This window comes from Chelon labrosus (assembly GCF_963514085.1).
Source record: "Chelon labrosus genome assembly, chromosome: 22".
NCBI lineage: Eukaryota > Metazoa > Chordata > Actinopteri > Mugiliformes > Mugilidae > Chelon > Chelon labrosus.
In genome coordinates, this window is record NC_140355.1 from 18434715 (window position 1) to 18462516 (window position 27802).

A 27802-nucleotide genomic window follows, 5' to 3' on the forward strand; every position below is an offset into this window, starting at 1 on the left:
ACATGATTAAAGGACTAAAGAGCACAAATAAGGGAGAGTAAGAGAGGGATGCAGAGATGAGAGGGATCTTGATAATGAAGCAGCCACTTGAGATGAGGAGCACAGAAAGACCTCTGACAATGTTGTTTTCAAATCTGATATTAAATGTGCCACAAAAAGCACCAGCAGTCATTTTTTTTTTGTGCTGCAGAACCACTCGTTATCACACGGCCTCTCATTGTTACCAGGCAAACGAGTCTTATAGCATCATAAAAAGAAGGTTTGGAGAGTTGCTGCTTACAGTAAGCAAACATAATTCCATATACACCGATCAGGCATAACATTATGACCTAATATTGTGTAGGTCTCCCTTGTGACTCATCAGAGAATGGACATGGGCCTTCTGAGGATGTCCTGTGGTGTCTGGGAACAGAATGTTGTTAGTGGGGGGGTCTTTGAGGGGAGGGGCCTCTGTGGTTCATCCCACAGATACTTGATCAGTCTGGGATCTAGTGAATTTGGAGGCCAGGTCAACACCTTGTGCTGTTCTTTATGTTTTTTTTTTATAGTTGTCCCTAAAGCGTTTTTGTGTGTGCGCCTGTGTCAGGCTGCATCCTGCTGGGGTGTCATTGCTATGGGGTGGGGGTGCCTGGTCTGGTCTAGGTGGGTGCTACATGTCTAAGTAACATCCACATGAATGAATGCCAGGTCCAAAAGTTTCCCAGCAGAACACTGACTTGTCACAAGATGGTCGACGCTATTTACTTTTCTCCCGTCAGTGGTTTTAATGTTGTGGCAGATCGGTGTATGTGGTGCATCATTCCGAAAGATGTCTTCCTCTCCGTTTCTCTCATCCAGTCCATTAAATCCCAACTTCAAATTCAGTTAGCGTGCGTTGAACAGAGCGATAACACTGTGAAGATCAATCTGAAACATTGAGGTTTAAATAATTTATCACTTAGTGAAAAGACAACTGTGAATTTTCCCGAGCCTCGGGTGACATCTCTCTATAGATTCTAAATCAATAGTCCAATACACAATTAAAGCACATACAGAGTAATGCTCACAGTGGAAATCTTCAAGCCGGTGTTTGGTATCTTAACTTGACGTACGACTTCAACTCGCAAGAATTATTACTGCCGTAATTTCAGGCCCTAATCCTAACGACCGCACACTAATGCCGCGCGGCGTACAGTAAACCCCGCACGGCGAGGCCACGTGCGGCGCATATCAAAGAGACAATGTCAGGATTACAGTCTGAATGGGCCGCATTCTGCTGACACGGGGGGGAATCTATTCCAATCAATTCTCTGCAGATTAAACAAATAACCACCTGTCCTGCAAACACAGCGAGGCCAGCAAAACAACAAACAAGATAAAACACACACACACAGAGAAACTGCTGGATTCGTTTTAGCCACGCATTAATGCGGATCCTCGTCTCTGTCTAAGATAAATAGATTGAGGCTTCATTGATCCGACATGAGCACATATATGCACATAATATATATTAAGCTCTTCGTAGGTTTAGTAATCCAGTTCTTATTTAATCCAGATGAAAGCTCCCCTTTCAATCAATTTCAGGTCAACAAACATGCTACGGAAGAAGGATGGAAGAATGAAAGCAGGAGTTAGTGTAGTAGTTTTTAACTAATCACCTAAACAATGTGTTGTTATAAGACTGAGAAAACCGGCGTCATTTGAACAGCCTTGACATTTAATTTCCTTTTTTAGACAACCACAACTGCACAGCGGCAACTAACCGCCAAATTATAGAGTTTACACAAGGTGCAAAAATATTATGCACAAATTCCTTCTCGTAAGGCATCTGTAATTGTCTGGACAGGCTATAAAGATGCAGAATGAAAAAAAAAAAATTAGAGGATGGGGAGAGCCAGGAAGCCGGTTTTATAGGTAACAAAACATGTCATTACAGAAGTAGGACCGTAGTGCTTCAATTATCCTCCTCTTAGTTCATTCCTCTGCTTTTTACTGCCTGCCCTTTAAACCGTCCCTCTCTTTGTACATGCGAGAAGAATTCTCCTCTAAGTGCACACACTTTCTCTTCGCTCGCTCGAGTCCCGGCGCTTACAGTGCACGGAATCCCGCTTTAAGCAAAGTGGGACAAAACAAAAACAGACAGACACCCCTCGATTTACTGTTAATGTTCCTTGTGTTGGAATTTACGGAATCCAGTCGCGGCCCATGTCAGGGTCGTTACTTCCCATTCAGCCACAGGGACGCCATTGTCACATGAACAATGGGCATGATTTGTTAAATGGCCATGTGAAATTTAAGTGGCCCACGGCTGCGGGGGGGGGGGGGGGGGGGGGGCGGAGATTTTGGCAGCGATACAGGTAATACTTAGGCTGGCAGTTAATGGGACAGTAAAACTTCTCCATCCATCAGCCACGGACCTTTGATAAGTGAAAATGTGCTGACTGTTAATTGAGCTCTCATCTGCATGCACGCAGTCTGGAGCATCCACTCTAAGGCTCTCTAATTGCGGGCTACGGTTAGTTAATGTACTGAAATGATGACTGTGAATGGGCACACAAAGCCCGGATATTAAAGAGGTGATCCTCTCTTATAATGGGGAACTACACACATGCTGCGCCGCACAAAGAAGATGGTTTAAATTAATGAGTGGGTAACGCATATTTTAAATCATACAACTCATGTGGACTATATACGGTATCATGGAGATACATGCAAAGGTTTGCGCATATTTTGCTTATCTTTAAGTGAAAAAGAAGACATAAGGAGGGGGGATGGGGCCTATCCCAGCTGTCATTGGGCGAGAGGCGGGGTACACCCTTGACAGGTCGCCAGTCTATTGCAGGGCTAACACAGAGAGACAGACAACTATTCACAATCACACCTACGGCCAATTTAGAATCACCAATGAACCTAACGAGCATGTCTTTGGATGGTGGGAGGAAGCTGGAGTACCTGGAGAGAACCCACGCAGACACAGGGAGAACATGCAAACTCCACACAGAAAGGCCCCAGTGTCGGCCCGTGACATTACTTTTATCACCTCTACACAAATGGATTGAAGATACGAGCTAACTGATGCCTACAAAGCAGTGGACAGATATATAAAAACAAATCAAAGCTCTTCCAGTTTTCAACCGCTGGGCAGAAGAGGCCAGTTTTATCCTCATTTGGCTGCAGAAGAGCTCCAGGAAGGCTGCATGGCCATGCACTCGAAATATATCCGGAGGATGGCTTACCTCTGACCCCAACACAAAAGTCAGAGCCTGAAGTGTGACCCTGATGGCCCAGACGAAGGCCGCGAGCTAAAGCCTTGACCTTTCTATGATTCCTTTTCTTCCTCCATGCACCTTGGTAGCAGGTTGGTAGCAGGTGGTAGCAGTATTTCTGGCAAGTGGTGCCAGAAATACTATATTTCTTTCTACAGTGTCTGAAGTATGCAAAGCAACATCTGGGTATTCTGGAGTAGGCAGTTAACGTTTAAACCGACATCTGGCGCCAATCCCCAACGTCGGGATTGGAGAAATAAAGATGTAGCATGCGATGTGATGTTACACAGAAGTATTTCTAAAATGTCCTAGTTTTTATGCTAACATAAAAATAAAAATGAACTAAATATGTATTCTGTCTGGGCTTTCCCATTGCTTTGCCTAAAACTGTAAGTCTGCACTTTATTTCACTTATAAATAAACACATCATGGGCCATCCATATAACTAGTTTATTTCTACTTCTAATGTGCTCTAAACCTGTCTCTGTTAAAATCACATATACTCTTTTTTTTCACTGGTACCCCACTTTAATTATTGCAGTGAATACAGTGAAGGTCAGACAGAACTGCTGCTGAGTGCTTCCTTCCCTTCCTAATGTTTTAAAGATCACATTTGCAAATGTGCTTTTCTATTGTCTGGCATATTGACTCGTCTGGGCCCATAGCTGCATGACGTCAGCCTTGTGTTTACCTCAGACAGCTCCAAACCTGGACTTCCTTCGGTAAGGTTTGTGTACCCGGTGAGAGCCATGTGTAAACCTTCCCTCTTTACTAAATATTTATTTTTTTATGTTTGTTCTTAACAATTCATGCCCCTGCAGCACACACTAGGACTGAGGTACTGTGAGATTTACTCACAGGTATTGCACCCCAGAGCCTTACGTGCAGCAATCATTTATGCCTTTGAGTACAAATTCACAGCGGGGTATTTCTGGGCTCTGCTGCAACACCAAAATGAGACAGAAAGACAGAACATTTGTGTGTTTAGTAAAAGCCGGTTTGCATTTGTCGTGGCACACCACACACAGCTGGAACTCCCTCCTCTTCTCATTTTCACTTTGGTTTAATATCAAAAACCAATCGACACCCACGTCCAGCCGAAGATGGACTTTGTGCTTACTCGCAGACATTAGTATGCTAATATGCTAAGCTAGAGAACATGGCAAACAATAATATCTTCCTAATATCAGCATGCTAGCGCTGTCAGTGTGAGCAGTTGTTGTTAGCGGTTAGCCGTGTTGCAGTTCGTGGCTGTACAATCTTTCACCATGCATACACACAGAAGGCCTAGCAGGAGCTAAAAGAGCCGCAGAAGACTTCCAAGAACATTTTACTTGATTAGATTTCACAACATTGTGGTTCTTTTGGGTCCAATCCGACTTGATGAAACGATAAACTGTAAATCAATAGCGCAATAAATCCCTGTACCATTACATTCCCTGAAGTGCAGGAAGGATATACTTAGAAGTGGAAGCAGGAAGTAAGGAGACAGTAAACTAGGAAGCACTGGCTTAGACATCACTCCTGGCTACCGAGACTTCTTTACTACTTAATTAAGTGCTGGCACCATAAACGTTGGTCTTTGTTTACGTGCTTATTTTCAGGAAACAAATTCACAATGCCTCCTTTATATCTGTCGGGTAAATGGTAACAGAGAGTTTCTAAGAGCAACGCTACAACAACAGTAAACCCTGGAAGATTTGAGAAAAATCTTCAAGCTTTAACAGGCGATCAAGGCGAGCTACACCTTTTTAGTTTCCTGTTAAGTGGAAATAGGGTTGGCGGAGAGCCACCAGAGCTGGGAAAAACACATATTTTACCAAGGCTCGGTGGAGGTAGCGCGGCTGCTTAAATCTGCTAACAAGTCCAAACACACAGGTGTATGGACAAAGATACTCAAACATGAAGCAAAGAAAAACATCAAAACAAGCATTTAAAGTGACTGATTTTTTTACTACTGAGCCTCCGAGCGTAGACATCCCTTTGATCAACAACATTTATCTTGCATGGGAATTCACATCCAAGCTATAAACAGTAATCTCACGGTCTGGCTCTCCGCACACATGGCTCGCGAGTGAAACGGTAGTTTGTCAGTAGGGTCAAAGGGAGGAAACGAGCAGATTTGCAGCTTCATTCAGCTATCTGTGCCTTCATTTATGCTGCAGCATTGTATGTTTGCAGCTATTCAGAGACATCGAGGGCAGGACACAGGAGGAGCACAACTATCTGGGACAGTGCAGTCGCCAACAGTTGGTTCTGGAAAACCACTACTATAGGTCAGTGTTGCAGATAAAACCAGGTTATGGAGCTAGCGCCCTTCCTTTTTAAACTACAATTTCTCTCTGCACAGAGAAACTTAAATAGATTTGTCATTATAATAGCTGAGGACAGTTTGCTGGAATGTGTGAATGTGTGTGAGAAGGGCTGACATGGGAAACGGGGAGTTATGTGACAGGAAGTGAGGTACGCAGGAGGGAAAGGCGAACCTCTGGGAGTGGAGTTCATTTTCCCCTCTTTCCTGTTTTCTGTTTTGCCTCAGCGTGTCAGGCCGCCTTCTTACATCATCGACGAGACTTCTCTCCCACGGCGTGCACATGCATGCAGTACATGTGCACGCCGTGCCTCTGCGTCAACTTAAAACAGAAGTATAAACTGCCTATGTGTCAAAACTCTGGCTTTTCCATCCATACTATTGCACCTTATCATTTAACCTCCCTATGTATATAGTATATATTTACATCTATTTCTATTTTTGTAGATTTTTACATATGCAAATCATGTATATTTTTTGCTTGAACTATTTTATTTTATTCTTTTTACTAGTAGTTTTTAAGTTTTCTAAATATTTTTTATGTGCAACTAAGCTACTGTGACCAAGCAGTTTCCTTTGTGAATCAACAAAGTCTGTCTGAGTCTGAGTCTGAGTTTTAAACATTACCGTTATCACCAGGACACCATCTCATGTGTAAATGAGATAAATACCACAACGTCCAGGAAATAAACTTGTGAAAGTGTTCTCTAATAATATCAGTGAGTCTTTATTTGAATAACGACTCCGGAACACCTGCTGACAATGAAAGCCTCTGATACCACGAGAAAACATTTGCATGTGGATTAGTTCAGTCAAAACGATTGGGAAATATAAACTGATACGGAGAAAAAAAACACATATGCCCGCATTTGGATGGTCCTACGACCGTTCAAAGCTCTTTTGCTGTCAACAAATTCAACTACACGACGCTCAGATTATGTTTAAGGCTAAGTCGGCGTTACTGTTTTGTCCATCTCTGCATAAGGCCCACCCAAATGTTTTGACTGGCCTTAAGATCTATGCCCACCGGAGCATAATTAGTTGCTAATGGCGTGACTCAAGAACTAAAATGTCATTGATTGATATGAATGTTGTCATTTGGCATTGGTGGGAATTTGGCCTAAACTCATTATTTATAACTTGTAATATGGTATATTGTTAAAAACTGCCTTTTAATAACCTTCATATTCCCGGGGAGTGAAGCTATAAAATGCAAAAGATGTGTGTTCTTTTCTGCACTCCAATTTTGTTTTGACAGCCAGCTGATGCCTGCCCCCCCGCCCCACCAACAAAGACTTAATTGGTTACCAGTCTGTCTAGAAATCGGAGACACAGACGTGTTTGTATTAACGTCGGTGACAACCTGTGATCCAGCCGATTCTCTGACTGTTGATACTTGTAGTTTGGCGCGATGCCCAACCACAGCATTATAATAAACAGTAAAGTGGCACTCAACATTGAACTCTGCATTCGTGAGAGATGCGAGGGAGATAGACTCGAGTCGACGTCTGATTCCTTAAAAGCTAATGCAGATTTTGCAGAAATCACCATTAATGTCACAGCCTACATCTATTTCGGTTTTGTGCCAAATGGTTTTAAGAATACCCCCAGAAAGTCTTCCTTGGGAACAATTCAGAAAACGACAAAAAAATACCTACCCTACCATCGAGGGCTAACTTAAACCAATCACACCAATGAACCGTATGACCACATGTATTAGGAGAGTGCTGAAGAGGAAACACAACAACAAGACACAGCCTGAGCAGCTTTGAATATAGTTTGTCATGTTGGCCGCCAGTTCCTTCTTATAGTCGTCAACACCTATGACACACTGGTTGCTGCCAGTACTTCCTTCACTGGATTGGTCAAACAAGCGTGTAGCTCGAGGCTTTGCAAGATGGATTCTTCAGGGTCTTGTGGGAATAGACACCCTCATAAGGTTTACTCGACTGAAAATGCCTGAACTTGGTCCAGCATGAAACCAGTCTAGTAATGGGAAAAAAGCAGACATTGGTAGGATTTATAGGCGGTTTAGGCTTCCGCATCAATTTGACGCCATGCACCTCCCCAGAAATGTAACTATGCGCCGCGGCGACGCAGACCACAAGAGCTGCGATCGGTCAGCTTGGTAGTAGTGTGTTGCCACTTTAGTATTTCCAGCTGCTTCTCCATCTCCGCAACTTTCAGAATTGATTGTTTTGGATCAATAAAGATGGAACACATCGAGGAAAGGTTAACCGAGGAGATTCAGAGATACAAACACTTGTATGACTCGTCTTTGCTGAATTTTTGACTAAAGTTTCAGTCGCCATTGTTGAAAGTGAATCAGGAAGTAGAAACAAAAATTAACCAGACTGGATGGCGTTTTTGCAGAGCGAGCGAGACTGATGAGGACGCAAGTATAAATGCTCGCACTGGCGTAGGCTACGTCCATAGGTTATGGCGTCTATGTCCCGCAGTACCCTAAATGAGCCTTAAGGCTAAAGTGATGCCTATATCAAAGAGACAACAAAACAACAGAGATTTATCACAGCCTGGGTCCTAGGCTTCCTCAACTTGAAAGCATGAGCATCATTTCCGAATACTGCTCATCCTGTAGAAGGTTGCAGGTCACCAGTCTATCTAAATCAAAGCCAAACATCACTCTGTTTACATCCACCACACTCTACTACTCCTACTTCCGTTGGCTCCGTTATCTCATGAGCCACTGAAAACTTAATGGGTGGCCCAGCTCCTTTGTTGTGAATCAGCACGACAAGGCTTTATCAGCAAAGATGTTACATACAGCATTATATGTGCATTTGACCAATGTGCCTCCACTCAGAGACATTTACATTGGCCGACTCCAGAAGAAAGCCAGTCGCATTGCCAGGAACCACACCCACCCTGGATATAGACTGTTCACCACACTGCCTTCTGGGAAAAGATACGGAGTTATCCAATCCGGATAACAAGCTTCTAGCCTCAAGCTGTCAGATCCCTCACACGAGACTGTTGTGCAATAACCACTCCACCTTGTCCCTAGTACGCCTGCACTGTATAGACAAATTTGTACTATTATGACTGTTTTAAAATGCTGCTCGAACAGTTTACTGTTCTATATCAATGTCACTTTATTCACCACTGTGTGCTCTTACTGTATATACTGTAGATTTTATTGTGTATTTTTTCTATAGTACAATATATAGGACAATGACAATCAAAGTTCTTATTCTTCTTATTCTCTGTAAGACTAACCCTAACCCTAACCGAAAGTCAGATTGAAGATTTAAAAATACCACCAAGGCTATATCTTGAGAAACATCCACCACAGCAACATGTGCATACAACATGGTGGCACACAGTGCATATATAAAAATGCTGACACAGCAATGATCTTAGTGGGATGCTAAGCCTAAATGAATACAACCAAACACACAGTGAACTCACGTGTCCGTTTGACGTGCGTGTCCTCAGCTAGGGTTGTTGAGCGCCACAGAATTCAATTATTCTCACCTACATATGGTTTCCAGCTGAGAGCCAATAACGGAGGGAGGTTATTATCTTAATAAGTGTGCAAAGGCCTATGTCTGAAAGCCGTCGTCCACCACCTGTTGCACACCTGCACGGTAATTTCTTTGCAGCGTAATATTGCGTGTTTACGACTAAAAAGCCAAGAGATCCAATTATGAAAGATGAAAGTTTGGCGCTAAAATTTTTGATCAAAAGACAAACTAACGGATGCAAAGTAGGGATTAAGTTAGTTTAAACACCTCCATCCCTTGGCTGGAGAGACTACCATCATGCCTGCTTAAAAGCCATCACTTCTTACATGCCTTTCAGATTTATAGTTCTTTTATTAAACAAGTAAATGCAATGCATTGTTTGCTTCCATAAGCTTTTAGTTTGGCAGCCTATAAGACCTCCGTGTTACATGTAGCCTACATTCCACATTGAACAGTAGAAGGGATTTGTTGGTTAAGGAGGGTTTTGGGGCAACATAAAAAAAAAAAGCAAGCAAGGATTTTGTGGCTTAAAGTCAGATGTTGAACAGTCATCATTAGTGGTCCATAAGTCTAAAACAATGATACGGCTAATTGAGCAATAAGTGCACTAAAAGCAAATGGTACCCACGTGTCCAAACTTGCAAAGCTGAATGAAAGAGAGCATATTTAAGCAGATCGGCTACGATCACCCACGGAGCATGTGTGGAGATGTACAGAACGTACCCTGCAAAACACATGTTCACAATCTAATTATATGGTGTTTCATGTAACAAACGCTTACCTCTGCAAACCAAAGATCTATGTGCATGCCCCCCATATACCGCTGGAAGACATTTATCCCTTCTGTTGTCTGTGATTTATGAGTCCAGCTAATTACATTGCTGTTTTTCAGGAAGCCGGGGTCGGAGTGTGAAGGGAAGTAGGACAGGTCTCGTTCTACGAGTAAGGACAGTGCACAATGTTATTACAATATTACTGCTTCTAATCAAACCGTTTTCTCTACCCTCATTTTCCCCCCCTCATGAGCAAACGCAGCCGGAGCTCATCTTTGATTTCACAACTTTCAAAATGTCTAAACAAGTACGGTCAAGACAAGAAATGCACACCTTGAATTTTTTTCTCAATTGTACACTTCTGTTTTCTTAAGAGGAAATTTCACAATAGATCTGTGTGAGGTTTAATTGAGATCAATTCTCCTGTAAACACATGACAGCTCCGCCAAAAATCTAACATCATTTGATCACACCTACAAATAATAGCTGTTAAAAATGCAGCTAGAAGTTGCCTGAAACATTTTATCACTGATTGACCTTTTTTCCCACTGGAATACACACCAGATCAGAGTGAGCAGAGATATGTGAGTAATGCAGGGGGGCTCGATTATCTCTTTAGCCGGTGTGGCAGCAGTTTATCACAGCAGTCAATCACGGAGTAATTACTATCTGCAAGGACCTCCATCCACTTTCACTGCTCAAGAACGCTTAGTCAACTTCCACTGCCTGAGACACTAAAGATAAAGATGTTACAGACAGGAAGTGAGCAGTCTGAGTGAAGCACTATATTGGGTGCAATTTCATGCATCACTCTTAATTCAGTCTGGGACAAAACGCATCGATTAAAAAAGATCCAACGACAATGAAAACACTCAGCTGATCAGTTGACTGAAAGATGAATCAACTGTTTTGATAATTGCAGCTTCTTAATAGTGAAGATGGCCTGCTTTATGTCTGCGGTGGGCTCTTTGTTTAAGGCATCAACACTCAATTAACAGGAACGACGCAGTGAATGCTGTTAAAAGGAAGATTTGCAGCTCCAACAAATCCTCGCCAATACGTCAACCAACCAAGACGCCCAGCTGTACGGCAGCTGTAATCTGCAATTACAGCAGAGTGCACTGGTCCAGATCACTGCTAACCTCTACCCTTCTGTCTTTCACTCATATGATCCACGCTGATCCTTGTCTGGTGCTCTGGCTCACCCATCTTCCCCTCCAATGACTCCGCCACCTTAGGAATGCCATTCCAGCAGTCCGTCCATAGCTCCCGCTCAGCGTTCCCAGTAATCCCTCTTCTCCGGCTGTTCTGAGCCGACTTCCTTCCCCACAGCTGCTGGCTGGCCCACGGCTCGCTCTAATAATAGGACAACAATGCCCGCCCCACGACTGGACACACAGTTTTGCGCTACAACTTCAAAAAAAAATTTAAAAAATGCCCTCAACTTTTAAAAACTCACTCTGTATCTGACGTGGCTATCAAGTTTGACGCAAGTTTTCATTAAGCGATAAATCGTTTCAGGCCAGAAAATCAACATAAATGTTTACTGTCACTGAAATTATAGGCGTCCAGCAAAAGAGCAACTTTCTAAATTGTTGACATTGAGCCCTTCTGTGTGTGTGGGTGATAGACTACAGCATGTAAACACATGTTGGTGGAGGAATGATGACGAGGCTGCACACTTTAAGTGAGCTGCTATCTGCTGGGACACTGTAATCACGCAGGAGCTGATAAATGGAGACTACAACCTGCTAAAGTAGTTAAACACCACCTTGGAAATGGAGGGCTGGAATGGGACTACTCCTCCAGCATACACACACACACACACACACTAAGAGACACACACATAGGCAGGAGGTGAGTAAATGTCACATTTGTCGCCTGGTTCTGTCAGCGAGGCGGCCCCAAGCTGCACAGCACACAAACACCAAAGAAATGGGGGGGTATTAATCAGAAAGAAAGTCTGGAGAGACAGATTTTTGGACTGATTTTCCGTCTCTCATCTTCTGTTGTCCCACTTGGAGAAGCACAGCTAGGACTCACATGTAACAGCTCTTTTATTCTCCTCTTCTTTCTACCCGTACTTTGCTTCTTCCTCTGACAGATCAGTGGGGTAACGCTTCTTTCCCTCCCCGGCATGTGAAAAAGCCCCCCTCCACGCCTCCTCCTTTCCTCCAACCCCCCCTCTCTCTGCTGTTCTACCAAGAGAGCAATCCCGGAGAAAATCTCCCAAAAGTTCTGACCTGTTTTTTCTTTTTCTTTTTTTCCTACAGAGTAACAGGCTAGTGAGTAAAATAAAAAAAAACAAAAGCGGAGCTGTTGCTCACCTCAGATGTGGCCCCGGTGCCGGTGGGAAAGCAGAAGGAAAATCATCTTCAATCCACGCAGAAAGCCAACAGCAACAAGTTGTAACTCCAGAGATTTCTCCCCCCCTTCCCAACCACCACCACCACCACCACCACCCCCCTCTCTCTCTCTCTCACACTCCTGCTTCCGTGCCTTGTTGCTCCTTCTGCTTTGCACTCATTCAGGCTGCAGTAGTAGCTGCAGTGGACTGAAGAAGTATGCCTGTCCGGTGTGTGTGGTGTGGTGTGTGTTTCAGTGTGAGAGTTTGTATGGTCCCGTGGACTCCTGCAGGGGTATTGACTCTCAGCAAGGCTCGGGTCCTCCCCCTTCTCAGCCTCACAGAGGGGGAGAGAGAAAAAAAAAAAAAAAAAAAAGCTCACCCACACACACAAACAGAAGGCAGGAGAGTACTCCCTTTGTCTTTTGTTGCTTTCTCTCACTTCCTTGCTTCCTTGTGTCTTCAAACGTCTGTAACTCCCTGCTCCACAGCCCCCTTTCGTATTAGAGAGAGAGAGAGAGAGAGGGAGAAGAGTGTGTGTGTGTGTGTGCGTGGTTGTGCACAGGGAATGCCATCATGCCTCAGCGCCCGGGGCCGGGAGGAGGAGGAGGAGGCGGGGCTTAGACCTCAGAGAGTTGAATTCCTGCCTCACTTCCAACCAATCAGAGGCCTTGTTGCGGCTGACCAAAAACCGCGGGGCCAGGCCGGGCCTCACCACCACACTCCAGCTTTAAAGCATTAGCTGAAGTCTGCTGGCCACTTCGACTACCTTCTACAGCGGTGTTGTGAACGATCATTACCCTTTTCATCTTGGGTAATTATTTGTTTACAGTGCTGTTTAGCCGTGCATATCTAACACGGCATCAATAGATAGTAGGAGAATCAAAGAACACACAAGCCAAATCTGCTTCCTCTGTGTAAGAGATAGAGTTTGGAAAGCAACACAAGACACTAAATTTAATTTAGGTTACAGGTACGAAAAAAGAAGGAAAAGTCTGAGATGTTTTCACGCCTCTTCCCACGTTCCTCTCTCCTTCCTGCTAAAGTGTCGTGTTTCTGCTCTTGTCCTCGGACAGGCATTTGTCAAGCGGAGCATTTGTCCACAGACGTGACAGCACATCTCCCCCTCCTCCTGGCTTTTCACACCAGTTTTTCTCTCCTGGCTGCTTTACCTTTCTCCCCTCACTCTTCCCACCTCATCTAGTCACACTAAAAAAAAAAAAAAGCCTGCGGGGCAACCGTGCTATGTTACGATGACGACCTCTGTGTTGCACGCTGAGTGAAAATTGATCACAAAATTGTTCTGGAAATGTTTCCAAACCATGTCTACGGTTCCCCCTTTTGCTACTTGTACAACTGTAAATATTTATTAGTAGTGTGTTTAGATTTGTTTAGCCTTTAACTCGGCATTTAGTTAGGTAATAAGCAAATTGGTGTTAAAGGCTGAGTTCAGTTAAAGCCTGAAACCCCCCCAGAGTAAGCAAGATAATGATGGCAAGGAAAAACTCAGGATGGGAAGTTACTTAAACATGTAGCACCCACCTAGACCACACCAGGCACCCCCAACCCATAGCAATGACACTCCCTGACGGCTTTAATCTCATTGTACATGTGTATAGTGACAATAAAGGCATTCCATTCTAGTCTATTCTATGATGGCAGCAGCCATCCCCAGCAGGATGCAGCCTGACACAGGCACACACACAAAAACACTTTAGGAACAACTAAAAAAAAACATGAAGAACAGCACAAGGTGTTGACCTGGCCTCCAAATTCACTAGATCCCAAACTGATCAAGTATCTGTGGGATGATCCACAGAGGCCCCTCCCCACTAACAACAAGCCATTTACACTTGTAAAAACGCCACCCAAAACACTAGTCGGCGCTGTGTCTCTTTTGCCAGTCGGGTTTATTTTTGTTTCTACTTCCTGGTTCACTTTCAACAATGGCGACTGAAACTCGTTGTACGAATGTTTGTATCTCCGAAACCTCCTCAGTTAACCTGTTCTCAGTGTGTTCCATCTTTTTTGATCCAAAACAATCAATTTGAAAATTGCGGAGATGGAGAAGCAGACGGAAATACTAAAGCGGAAACACGCCACTACCAAGCAGACCAATCACAACTCTTGCGGACTTGTACATACATTTTTGGGGATGTACACCATAGACATATATACATAGACGTCTCATTGAGCGCTGGACCGTACGTCAACGTCGCCGCCATATTGGAGGAGGCGGCTCTGTCCCGCGAACCAATACGAGTCAATGGAATGAACTTTATTAAGCGTCTTCTACAAAGTACTATAAGCATTTACACATTCACACACGTATATATTCAGGAAACAGTCAGGAACCAAAAACAACGTCTGTAACATTCTAAGTAGTTAATGTTACAGACGTTGTTTTTGGTTTCTATCGGTTCTCTGAATATATACGTTCGTGTGTGAATGTGTAAATGAGAGGCATTAACTTACAGCACTTAGTAGAAGACGCTTAATAAAGTTCACTTCATTGACTCGCATTGGTTCGCGGGACAGAGCTGCCTCCTCCAATATGGCGGCAACGTTGACGTATCGCAACAACGGGCCAACCCGCTCAATGAGGCGTCTATCTATATATGTCTATGATGTGCACGTCAAAGTGCGGCATTCGGGCCTATGTATTGTCTGCGCTGTCGCCATAACTACACAGAAGCCTAAACCGCCTATAAGGCAGAAAACAAACACACATCTGGATAAAGCATGCGGCTAATAAACATGATAAAACAAAGAGTATGCATGACTAGAAGATGCATGATACAAGATTGCAAGAAGAATAATGGAGATAAAACATATACACTGTGATGAAACGTTACTGTTTGAAGAAAGAAGTGAGATAGAAGAGATGTTTCCTGAATTTAACCGTTTTAAAATTCGTAATGAAGCCAGCGAGAAACATAGTGAGACAGGTCATAGTAAAAAAAAAAAAAACAACGTGTTTCCACCCACACATATCCAGTAAATAAATTGTTCTGGTACAGAGGCGTTCTGTCAGAGTCATTGTTGAAGATGGGATAAATATGTTCATCTATCACTTTCATATGTTTCTTGCTTCTCAGGCATCCAACACAACTATAAAAGGCGGCAGTTAAGCGAAGCCAACGTCTTGTTGTTGGAGTTCGTCTTTGTTCGTAGTGTGGCAAGCGCTCTGCTATGAGAATTATTTGACAGTTACTGGCTAGGGGATTACTGCGATTTATTTATTTTTTTTTTTTTTAAAGACGTGGCTTAATGACTTCCAAATTTCCAAAACAGTTTGTGACAATTAGCGGTGCTTTATATCTGTCATTCCTTCTCAGAAAAGCAAAGAGCCGTACCACTCTGGACGCGGTGGACGCAGATGTCCACAGGTATTAATCACAAGTGTGCAGAGCTTTGCTGATATAATCTGCCATTAAATACTGACAGGGAAAGGTTGATGTTTTGAGACACTCTTTATTTCCTCTAAGCTGTTAATCTAATTTAGTTTAGCATGTGGGAAACTGGCATTAGTGTTTTAAATCTAAAATTAGGCTAAACTCTGATCCCACCTTCAGCAAACAACTACCAGGAAAAAAACACACTGAAAAACCCCAAGGGTGAGAGTAAAAATGGGAATGACAGAAACCAAAAGGATGAAGTGATAGTGACTGAGCACTCTGGTATGTGGGCTATAGAGTTACACAAAGACTAAAAGCGAGGTCCATTCCTGCAGACAACTCGGACACACCTCTTCTTTTATCCTCCTCCTTTGTTTGCCTCCCTTTCAGTGCCTCTAATCCCCTCATCCCCCCTGTCACTCTGTTTATTTCCCCGAGTCGATTTGTGTGTGTTTGTGTCTAGGAAGATGGGAAAATTTGGGGGGAATGAACAGCGAGTTCAGATTGATCTCCATCTGTTTGGAAAACAGAGGATGTCAGAAACAACGGAAGAACAGCGAAGGCAGAACAGAAATAAAAGAAGAAGAAGAGAACAGAGAACAAGCAGCAAGCGGCAGAGAGGAAAGCGTAGTGTCACTGCTACAAAAGAGCTGAATCTTCAATGACAAAACCAAAAAACAGCCCGTCAACGCATTAACATCTACCTCAAGAATAACCTATATTCTACTGAGAGCTTACATGCTAAAAAACTAAGTCTAAATGATTATTCTAAGACATAACTCAATGCATAAAAAGCTGAGTCAGAGAAAAGATTAACACACCAATACTGGTCAGCTTACATCATATCAGACAGTCTGCCTCTTGTTTCCTCTCATTACTAGAGCCGTTGAACGCGTATTCCAGCTGGGTGAGGAGCTGGACACTGGGACATGCAGGAATGCCAACATCTGCCATTTTTTTTTTTTAGAGACAAAGGCACTTGTGTGCGGCACGCGGGGTCAGGCCGCTACCATGCCAGCAAGTGCTTTTTGTGGAACGATTCCAAAGGGACTTCAACACATAAAAGGCTCAAACTGGGGCAGTCCAACATGCACACCATGTAACTGCCAAGGCCCAGTTTCATTAAGACCTTTATCACATTTCTTTTACGCCCTCTCTCTCTCTCCATATGTTTTATGGCACGCTTTACTGTCACTTATCTAATAAAGGGGAAATTAAAATCCCCTGAAACTCATTCTGCAGAATGATATACTCTGAAAAGCTCAGCAAAAAAAATGGAGTCAGTTTAAGATGATGCACCAGCATGCAAATGTTGTTTGGCGTCACAATGTAGCTCCCTCAACCACACAACTTCCACCATGTGAGCTGTTGTTGACTTTACTTTGATCCAATCATGTAAAACACAGTTATGCTGGGAGGATTAGTGTTTGTAGACTTCTCTAGGCTGCTTCGCTTCTTTGAGAGCTCCCTTTGTCTTCACTTCATTACCTTTTGACGCATCTTACATCAAAAAATTGTAGCTTATTACTAATAAAAACACAATACCTCAACTGACCACTTGAGGCTAGCTCCAAAAATAAGTCAATACCCCTATGAGTGAGTGGGTGGGTAGGTGGGGTCAATGTTCTACCTCAAGCTTCTTGAAAACCCTTTTTTTCTATGTAAATGTTTGTGGGATATCAGTTTTCTGATACCATTTGAAACTGCAATAGCCCAACCTTGGGATGTTTTGTGGAGGACATTTCTGTTACTGTTGTGATATACATCTGCAATGTATCACTGTTTCGTGTGTTTTCATTGTGAAATGATAATAAAAAAGATTTGATATATAATATATATAAATAATATATAATTTCTCCATCTATGACTATTGTACAAGGGTGAATTGTTACATACACGGCTCAGCCACAACATTAAAATCACTGACAGGAGAAGTAAATAACATTGACCATCTTGTGACAATTCAGTGTTCTACTGGGAGACTTTTGGACCTGGCATTCATTCATGTGGATGTTTCTCAGACATGTAGCACCCACCTAGACTAGACCAGGCACCCCCACCCTATAGCAGTGACACTCCTTGATGGCAGCAGCCATCCCCAGCAGGATTGCAGCCTGACACAGGCACACACACAAAAACGCTTTAGGAACAACTAAAAAAAACAACATGAAGAACAGCAGAAGGCGTTGACCTGGCCTCCAAATTCACTAGATTCCAAACTGATCAAGTATCTGTTGGATGATCCACAGAGGTCCTTCCCCTCAAAGGGCCCCCACTAACAACATTCAATTGACAGACACCACAGGACACCCTCAGAAGGCTCATGTCCATTCCCTGATGAGTCACAACTGTTTTGGAGGCACAAGGGAGACCTACACAATATTAGGAAGGTGGTCATAATGTTATGCTTGATCGGTGTATGTCGCAGTTAGAAAACGTAGCAAAGCTCCAACCCCTGTGAGGTACACACAGTGGATGACACATGAAAACCTCATCAAACACCTAGAACTAGTCTAGTGATGGTGGATATAAATAACACTGTAAAAGCAGAGCTAAGCAATAACCTCAGAGAGCTGACTTGTGGCCAGCAGCAACAGTGGCACGGCTCCATTTGGCCCCATTTGTCAGAAACCCTCCCTGATGGGAGAATGTCAGTCAACAGTGTACTGCCGTGGAGGGGAGGAGGGATGGAGAATCACTGAAAGGAAAGGGTGTAGGAGACTATAGAATGTTAATGAAAAATATAACATGTGTGTCCAAATATAGATTGTGCTTAAGCTGCTAATTATATAGACGTAAAGCATGCTGGCATGGTTTGTATGCAGGAATGCCTATGTGTACATTTAAGCATTTGCTGTGCGCGTTGAAGATAAAGTGACAGACACCGAGCCAAACACAGCCATGAGCCTGTTACATGCTCACAACAAATTCACATTGGGGAATGCGCTTTTCACGTCCCTGTAAATCTTCTGTCCCCACACTGAGGAAAGAGTGTCAGAGAGGCTGAGAGTGGTGAGGGAAACGAGCTGAGGAAAGACGCCGCGGAAAATGTTGTCTGTGCGACGTGAAAGGTAAATTCAGAAGGAGCGTGCGCACTAGCAAGGCTTAAGTGGTTTCCTTCTAATCATATTCTAATCAAAGCAGGATGCTAGAATTGTAAGATAAACTGATTTTAATCAGCGTTTTGTTTGTATCCGTCTTCATTGTTTACGTGGCTTATACCCGGTTGCAGAACGGTGATAATCCGGTATTTATTTCAGGACCAGTGCTGGTGGGAAAATGCAGTCATTTGAGCCTGAAATTATAGCGTTGGAGAAGCAGCAACATGAAGCTTAAGGTGTTTGATATGAAGCAGTTTGCTATTGTATCTCCATTGGGTTAGGGTCACTTGCTGTTTTGTGTTTAACGGATGCCTAACCATTAAGGCTTGATTATGCTTCCGCGTAGTGATCACGCAATGGTCACGCAATGGCCACGCAGTTGCTTGGACGCAGTCGTGAGACCGTGATGGTTCTGCGTGGGGTTTACGTGTCGAAATGCATGCCACACCGGTAGAGGGCGCTATGATTTTTTGTGACCGACCGACCGAGACTCTTGTGACGTATCTCGCCTCGTATAGTTATTTACCTTCCGGCTTTTGTCGTAGTCACAGTGTACGATGGACACCAAGACAGAGAGACTGGCGTTGGAGCTCCAAATTATTCAAGCAGAGGAAGAATTACTTCTATTGCAAATTAGGGCACGACAAAGGAGACAATGATGTTTATGAATGGAAACCGGAAAAGCGGTCTCCAGCGGATGTAGTTAGCAGACCAATCACAGCCAATGCCGCTGCGTTGCTGCTGCGTTGCTGCTGCGTTGCTGTTGCGTCGCCTCGACGCGCGTCGAGGATTTTTGGGAGGTGCACGTCTGGCCCTTGCGTAGGACGCACGGGGGTCCGCAAGGACGTAATAGGTCCGTAATAGGTCCGTACGCCCCCTCGCGCTGTGTCAACGCGGAAGCATAATTTGGGCTTTAGGGATGCACCGAAAATGTTCGGCCGAAAAAACGAAAATGCACTTTTGGGCCATTTTCGGCCTAAAATTGCTGCGGTTGTTCCTGTTTCAGCCGTGTTGTTTCGGCTATAAAAGTCCGAAAATTTATCGCCTCTGATAGTTTCTATCTTCTTAGTCTCTGATAGTTTAACCATTGTTTTTATCCTCCGCGAGACGGGTGCCGCTGTCGTCCAATTGATCCGGCTGAATGCGCACTCTCTCGGCTTCAAGTTCTCAGGCAGGCCGCTTAAGGACTTTGCGTTTTCATAAGTGCATTTTCGGTTTTCGGCCAAAAATTTTCGGTGCATCCCTACTAACTATAAAACTATGTGACCTAATTTTAGGTTTAGGTGGGTGCTACACGTCTAAGTAACATCCACACCAATGAATGCCAGGTCCAAAAGTTTCCCAGCAGAACACTGAATTGTCACAACATGGTTCAATGTTATTTACTTCTCCCGTCAGTGGTTTTAATGTTGTGGTTGATCCGTGTTTAGCGTGCAGCTCTACACATACAGTATTCCTACTTTTACTATTGCGTAAATCCAAAACAGAGTTGGTCACAAACTATGAGTCAGGGCGCTGGAGTCAATAAACCCCTTTTACGAACCTTTGCAGGCTCTCAAGAGGTTTGTCTGTTTTAAAAACGGAAAACTTCTTAGTTCGTGCTTCCAGGAGAGACGTAAAGTCTGAGCTGTTCTGTGCATCACTGACTGGTCAAACAAAACAGATTACTCAGAGTACACGCAGTATCCGGTTGTAGGGCTGCTTTTAGACGTAGGGATTGGATTTTTTCTTTGGCTGTTACTGACACGTACGTAAATGGCGGTTATATAGCCGTAAACAAAGCAGTCTGAAAACAAACAAGAGAGCGGGCGACTGGGGGAGATAGAGACAGACCACGAGAAACTGATAATTTAATTTATTTACCAATTGCTTTATTGTGGTTCTGTACCACAGACGGACAAATTACACACTGTAATAGACAGAGAAACCGAACATCACACTCAGCAGATTGCTACTCTGGAGACAGACATGTTAGTGGTGTTTGATCGTTTCAGTGTCGCCTTCAGACCATCGTTAAGTTACAAAGAACAACATAATGATTTCAGGCTGATCTATATTTACTTTGGTGTAATGTGTGATTGGTTTGACTTGCGTGGTAAAATCAAACACACTTGGGCCCAAAGAGCATGTTCATTCTTGACTTTAGCTTGTTAAGGCGTCTCAGTTACGACGGCAATCTCACCAAAAGGTCAAAGACTGCATCTGAGAGACAACATTTCCATTATACTTATTTCTACCGCGGAGACAAACACTTGCAGCAACACCCCAAAAGGGACAGAGTTAACAATAGGACCCAATTGTTCTAGCTATGTTTGGACATGACCTGAAATACCGGGTCAACAAAATGTGTCCCTGGCTTCTGTCTAACCTGACCAAGCTTTCAGACATGGGCAAGTAAGATGAGCAATCATCTTCTGTCTCTCTCTGTGTGTCATATTTTCTTTCTCAGCATATTTGTTTTTCTATTTTTCTTTTTCTCTTCTTGATGTTGTGCATTATGCAAATTGCAAATCTCCCTGTGTATCTGCATGGCTGCAGATGTGTGTGATGTGCGTGTCTTTTCCCCCTCCACATTCAGAAGCATTCACAGCCTTCCTCACAGATAAAGTCAAACACAAATGTGGAAGCGAAATCCAATTACAAGCAGCGGCTTGAGATGTTTTTGAGGAGAATGTTAAAAGTGTGAAATCCAATCGAGTGGATGTAGGCACAATCTGAATCTGAAATATATATATTAGGTTTTAAGACTTGAAAAAGTTTTCACTAATAAGCATGGGGCTCGGTATTAACGAGAGCGGAACGACCTGTGAATTGAAAAAAAATATGTCTACGCATCAGAAATGTTGGATTTTCATTCTGAAATAACATGAGAGCTATTTCAGTTAGGAAATGCCGGTGTCACGACACACAGCCTGCAATTTAAAAATACTCCTTACAATATTTTCCACACCAACTAATCCAGTGCCACTTGCATTACTGTCTGTTTGTAGTATATACTTGTGCTCTTCTATTAAGGCTATAGCAGTAGGGCACCCTATACGTGATGACATGCTGGCTACTCGAATTACAGTACGAAGTGGTAATCTTCAATTCTGAAAACATCAGTATCCAGGAATCACAACTGAAATTAGTGCACAACCTGGTTCTGATACAACTGCACTCAAGGGCACTTTGCAGGAACGTCCTATGTCTATACTCAAAGGCACCAGTAGGTGGCGGCAGTGTACCTCCAAGCTGGTTTGCCAACCACTAATAAACAAAAGAAGAAGAAAAACGTGGTAGTTGGCGGTGGGCAGGTTAGTAGACTGTTAACGTGGCTCTTCTGGCAGACATTGAATACTTTTTTATTTTAAAAATCCTACATACTACCGCCTGGAAGACATTCAGGTTAGTTAGGTCACCAGGGGGCAGCTATGGAAAAGACTCATGTGATCTAAAGAATCAGACAATAATCGTGAACGCAGCATCTTGCTTCACACTACTGCAAAATGTAAGTACTAGTATTTACAAAAGAGACGTTAGGAGGAGATCCCTACTTAAATGTTGATAGTAATGTACATGTTGGATTCACAAGCTGTTTCTGCCCCAACTATCAGTTATTGCAGGTTTAAAGCATAGACTGTAAATAAAGATGAACGGCGGAACTGCTCCTCAAAAGTGAAGAGAGCTCCCCCTGGTGTCTGGATGCAGTATAGGTCATAAGCTCCACCACCTCCAGGTTAGTGGATGGGACTTGGGCCAAACTCAAACACTTAATTTGACATAAAGGACTCATTGTACATGTAGAGGTCAGTGTTTAAGCACATGGTGTTGATATCGGAGACCAACATTTATTGGGGCTACAAATTACTTACTGTAAACTACCTACCTCCAAGAAACTTCAAACAGACAGAGTTGGCTACTACTTTGTAAAAATGTTAAATTCAAGGAGCTTGGGCAGCCTAACCTATAACATAAAACTAAAAAATGTCTCTCCACCAAAGGTTTTAAATCGACATTTGCTTCCCTACAGATGCAAAAACAGAAACACACACACGCAGTCCTAGAAACATAAACATTCACAGATGGATACAAGACAGACTAAACACCAAATCTCTATCTGTCTGCCAAGGCTACAACATCACAGTTTAGTCTCTTGTACACCAGAATTAACTTGAATTGACCATGGGCCCTGGCAAGATAGTGTGCACCCTCGTAAAACTAGATTACAAGTTCTAAGCTGACAGCCCAGTTCCTAAATTTACACTCGCTGTGCCACCCAGCTCCAGAGTCTGTCCAGATTTTAGCACATGACAACGCAAGCAAGAATAAATCTTTTATTAAAAGCCGAACATTCTTCAAGACAAAGCCCTGCAGCGCTTTCAACCAAAAGACCGCAGTATCATCTGGATGATATTTGGGAATTCTGTAGTCGGAGATACTAATTCACTTCAAAATGTAAAATAAGAGAAAAAGCTTCTTGCCTTTCACAAAAGTCATCCCAGCCGGTTTAATCTCCCTATCTAATATCTATCTGGCACAAGGCTTCTTAGTTCATACACTCACAATAAAAATGTCTTTGTGTTTTCTCCTCTGGTACATGAGCTGGCTCTCAACCTTTCTCATCTAGGACAAAAACTTGGAGACCTATTTACATGTCAATGAAGGCCATGGATAAGGACTTTTTTTTTTTTTTTTTTGGCTCACCCTTTTTACTTTCCTTCCTGAAACCTCCCCTCATCTTTGCACGCTCTTATAAACCAGCTAGACTAGATGTAATAATTCTGATATCATCCTGATGCCTAATAAAGACATGGCTGCTTGAAAATAGCCGTGCGTGAGGTGGGATTTTCAGTTTATCCCTAAGGAAACTGCTGGTGTATAAGCGTACTACAACTTTAACCTGGCAGCCAGCCTGACTTCCACAACCAACAACATTTTTGTCTGGAGTTGGGAACTGACTCTGGTTCCGTCCAAGATCTGCCAGGCCAATGAAATCATTTGAGCGGGCTTTATGCAGTGATATATCACCTGAGCGCTGTGGAGTTGAATTTGTTGGCAATAAAATGGCTCTGATTAGTTGTTGGACTATCCAATTGCGTGCAAAGGTTTATTTTTTTCTCTGTATTGGTTGAAACACGCCCCATAATGAAATCCAATCTGTGTCACCAGGCTTATATTCTGATAAGATGCGAGTCTGAGTCTACTACAGCTCTAGACCTGCCTAACTATTACCTATGTCCCAAGACAATCCTAAGGGCCAGCGCAGATACCGATCCATTATTTGAATGGATCGGTATCTGCTAAAGCAAAGCTGATACCATTGCAAAGCTGCAATCCTTTGTGACGCCTGCCCTTAGTGGGACGTAAACAGCTGTCACCCACAATTCTTTGGCGAAAATAATAAATGGGAGGCTCACAGCTACAGCAATGCTAGCATTTCATTGGATGGAAATGTGAAAGTTAGTTTCAACACAACAAATATGATGAGGTGCCTGATTTCACTCAAGGAAAAAGCAACCTCTGGAGGGAAACAACGAGAGTAGAAGCTTCAGGATACAGACAAGGCCAAAACAGATCTGATAGAGTTTGTTCATCAGTTTCTTGGGCTTCTTGCATGAGCAGCCCATTCCTGTGGTTGGAATTTTTCATTATTTAGTCAAGAAAATGCTAAACCAATGGGGAAAATGTCATTTTGAGAGGCAATGCAAAATATATAAAAAGCTAGGGATGATATTGGACCGTCAAGCCGCGGGCTGCACTGCCCACATGATTTTGCTGTTACGAAATGATGTGATACCGCTTTATGTTAATCCGGAGATATTAACACTCAGAACTATTAAAATTGCACCGGTTACATTACCTTGACTGTGCACAGGGCAACTGTGCTGGTATCCCTAAGGTGGAGTGAGATTTAAAACTCGATTAGGACGCCCCTAATGCCAACGACAATTACTCATGTGATCACCTTCACGGCAGCCTGCCACATAACAGTGATGCTGATGATTTCTTTAAAGTAATACGGAGTGGGAGCGTTTGTCCAGCATCAGCAGTTCTCACATTTCCATATATAGAAACAGGAAAGAAGTAGATGCACAGACCCCGTGCTAACACAGTCAGCTAGGCGTAGACGAAAAGATCAGCATCTACTTTACGTGGAAAATACACAAATCAATGAATAATATATGAAAACAACCTGAATATAGAAGTGCACAGCAAGCATTTGCTCTTAGATTTGTTTCAAATAACAGAAGTGGCATGTGAGTGTATGTGTGAGAGAGACGGAGTGAAAATTGATGCCTGCAAGGCTTAGGAAGCGTGAACTTCTTCCTGAGGCTTGCAAGCCTGGGGTGAGAATGTAATCAGATGATATCAGATTATTGCCCTTTCTACTCTCACTTTTCTATTTATATTGAGCCTTTAGGAGGGATCTTCTGAGGCTATGTAGACTGGGGGGGTGGGCTGGCTAGTTGACAGGAGACAGTGAATATTACCGCATGATGACTAGATTATATCGTGAGAGACGTGACTGTGGAGGTGAGAAAAAGCTCAGTGTTCTCACTCATTTGTTAGATCGTTAACAGAAGTTTCACGTCTCGGGAGAGGGATAAAAACGCTAAAGTTTCGTCTTTAGCAGTTTTCTCTCCCTTTTCTTTGCCTTTCCTTCTCCGTTGTGGCAGGCGGCCCAGCGCATGAAGCGATGTGGCTTAGACGCTGGCAAAGAGAAACTACGGTCTCTTGGAAATATGCTGTCTGTTGACTCATTCCGTTAACCACATTCTTCATCAGCAGCGCAGCACAGTCCTTCCCGTTGGCCATGAAGACAAAACATCGTCTTTTCTGGCCCAGTTAATAATACACCACTTTTTCTGCCTTTTAACTATCTAGTTTAGGCTCTAACATTTGGAGCGGTGAAAGAAAAAGGGAAAAAAAATAGAAAAGGAGGCAGCGGAAAATGAGGGGGAAGAGAAAGAGTGAGCGCTCGCTGGCCTACAGTGCAGTCTAGATCCCCCTGGATTTATTTGTGTACATAACTCTTTCTCTTTCTGTCTCTGCCCTTCTCTTTCCCTCTGTCTCCTGCTTTCATTCTTTTCGCGCTGCTCTGTGTCTCTAACACAAACACCCACACGGTGCAACCACTATACGGCTCCGCATAACCATCAAATTATCTCGCTGCGTTTGAGCAGAAATGGTACACCCACGGCCCTCGCATATGCCACAGTTAATTATTCTATTCAAAGACCGAGAGGAGAGCTTCCCACACTACGAAGCTCGCACCAAAAACACTCAAAAATTTAACGAGGCGAATCCCAGAGAGAATTCATCCAGCGTATGATTCGCTACAAACAAGCTGAAAACTTTATAATCCTCCTTTAAAAACATTAAAGCAGAAAGGTCTTTAGCAGGCAGTTGATTTCATGAAATTGCCATATAACACCCTTCACCCCTTAACCCCCTGCTCTACAGAACAGACTGAAGTCCTATTCATGACTGACCACAGAGGCCCCAGTCAACAGCTCAAGAGCCAAATGGAGAGCCTAACTATAAAACCATGTGACCTAACTTCCTCGTTCACAAATGTGATTCTCAACTTTTTCCACTGAATCCCTTTTCATCATTTCTCATCTTTTCCTCCCGCCCTTCAAACGGCACTTACCATGCTGTGCCTCTGAATGTGCGCTGGTGTCAGGGTCCATGTTAAATTCACAGGGTGATGAGCGCCCGGATCAGCACATCCATATCCCAGGGCGAAAGTTAACTCGATAACTGCGCTGCAACTACTCTGAAACTGCCACCGCGGCTACTGTTTTGTCTCCTGTTCCGCTGCCGGCTCTGCTCCGCTGTCCTCTCTCCGGTCGGAGCTGCTGGCTCTGGTCTGGCCCCTGCAGCCCTGCCAGCTCAGCTCAGGCTTCCACCACTGTGTTACATCTGTCTGACTGAGCCCCTCTCTGGAGAGCAGGGAGCGAGAGAAAGAGAGAGAGCGAGAGAGACTATAACGGAGCACAGAATGGGGAGGGAGGAGAGAGAGAGAGGAGCAGTTTCCACATAGAGAGAGAGAGAGAGAGAGAGAGAGAGAGAGAGATTTGGGTGGAGAGCGTTGTGGCTGCGCAGGATTTTTCCACTTTGATCACTTTTCTTTCCGCTTTACAAAGGGAACTTAGTAATAGTTTTGAATAAAATTACAGAGCAGAACAACTTTATGAACGCATACACCGATCAGCCACAACATTAAAACCACTGACAGTGGAAGTAAATGACATTGGCCATCTTGTGATTATTCAATGTTCTGCCGGGAAACTTTTGGACCTGGCATTCCTTCATGTGGATGTTACTTAGACATGTAGCACCCACCTAGACCAGACCAGGCACCCCCACCCCATTGCAATGACACTCCTTGGTGGTAGCGGACATCCCCAGCAGGATGCAGCCTGACACAGGCACACACACAAAAAAACATGAAGAACAGCACAAGGTGTTGACCTGGCCTCCAAATTCACTAGATCCCAAACTGATCAAGTATCTGTGGGATGATCCACAGAGGCCCCTCCCCTCAACCCGTAGGACCCAAAGGTCTGTTGCCGGACACCACAGGACACCCCTTAGAAGATCCATGTCCACTCTCTGATGTTTGGCTTTGATTTAGATTTGCCACGCGCAAACATCTACAGGACAAGCTGTACTAGAGCAGATTCAAATTTTTTAAAGAAAATTTTTGCAATTTCAATACATTGCCACCATCTGCTGTTTAGTTCTGTCTCTTAGCGTTGTGTTAAAACTATGCCTAAAACAATGCAACCCAATAGTGGAGAAATTAGGATTCGCAGTTAATGTCTTCTATATAGTTTTTGCACTTTGCAAATTTATCCCTCGGGCCAGATTGGACCATCTGAAGGGCCAGTTTTGGCCCACGAGCCTTATGTTTGACACTCAGAAAGATTACAGTTGGGTTGAATGAATATTGTCCACATAAATGTAGCTACTGCCTGGTTTTAAGATGCGCTGGTTTCTACAAAATCCTTTCAGCAAATTTAAGTGTTGAAACACCATGAAAACACCTTGAGTTTTAACAGCCTCATATTTGAGATGTTTTGAGTTCATCTTCAAGGCGAAACAATCCAAATACATGTGATGTAATGACAAGATAGATGAGAGTGGCACAAGCCAT

The 27802-nt window shown here is 43.5% G+C and overlaps 1 protein-coding gene across 2 annotated transcripts in view; it reads right to left on the reverse strand.

Moving 5' to 3' along the window:
• Positions 1–26588, reverse strand: part of dab2ipb (DAB2 interacting protein b) — a 132186-nt gene extending 105598 nt beyond the window's left edge. Inside the window, exon 1 of one of the 2 annotated variants that reach the window (XM_084572526.1) lies at positions 26294–26588. In XM_084572526.1, coding sequence (XP_084428652.1) covers positions 26294–26333 — 40 coding nt within the window. In that variant the 5' untranslated portion in view covers positions 26334–26588. Of the gene's footprint in view, positions 1–12141; positions 12239–26293 lie in introns of those variants that run through there. The other variant, XM_084572530.1, reaches the window with a different exon arrangement.
• Between the last annotated feature and the right edge of the window lie 1214 nt (positions 26589–27802).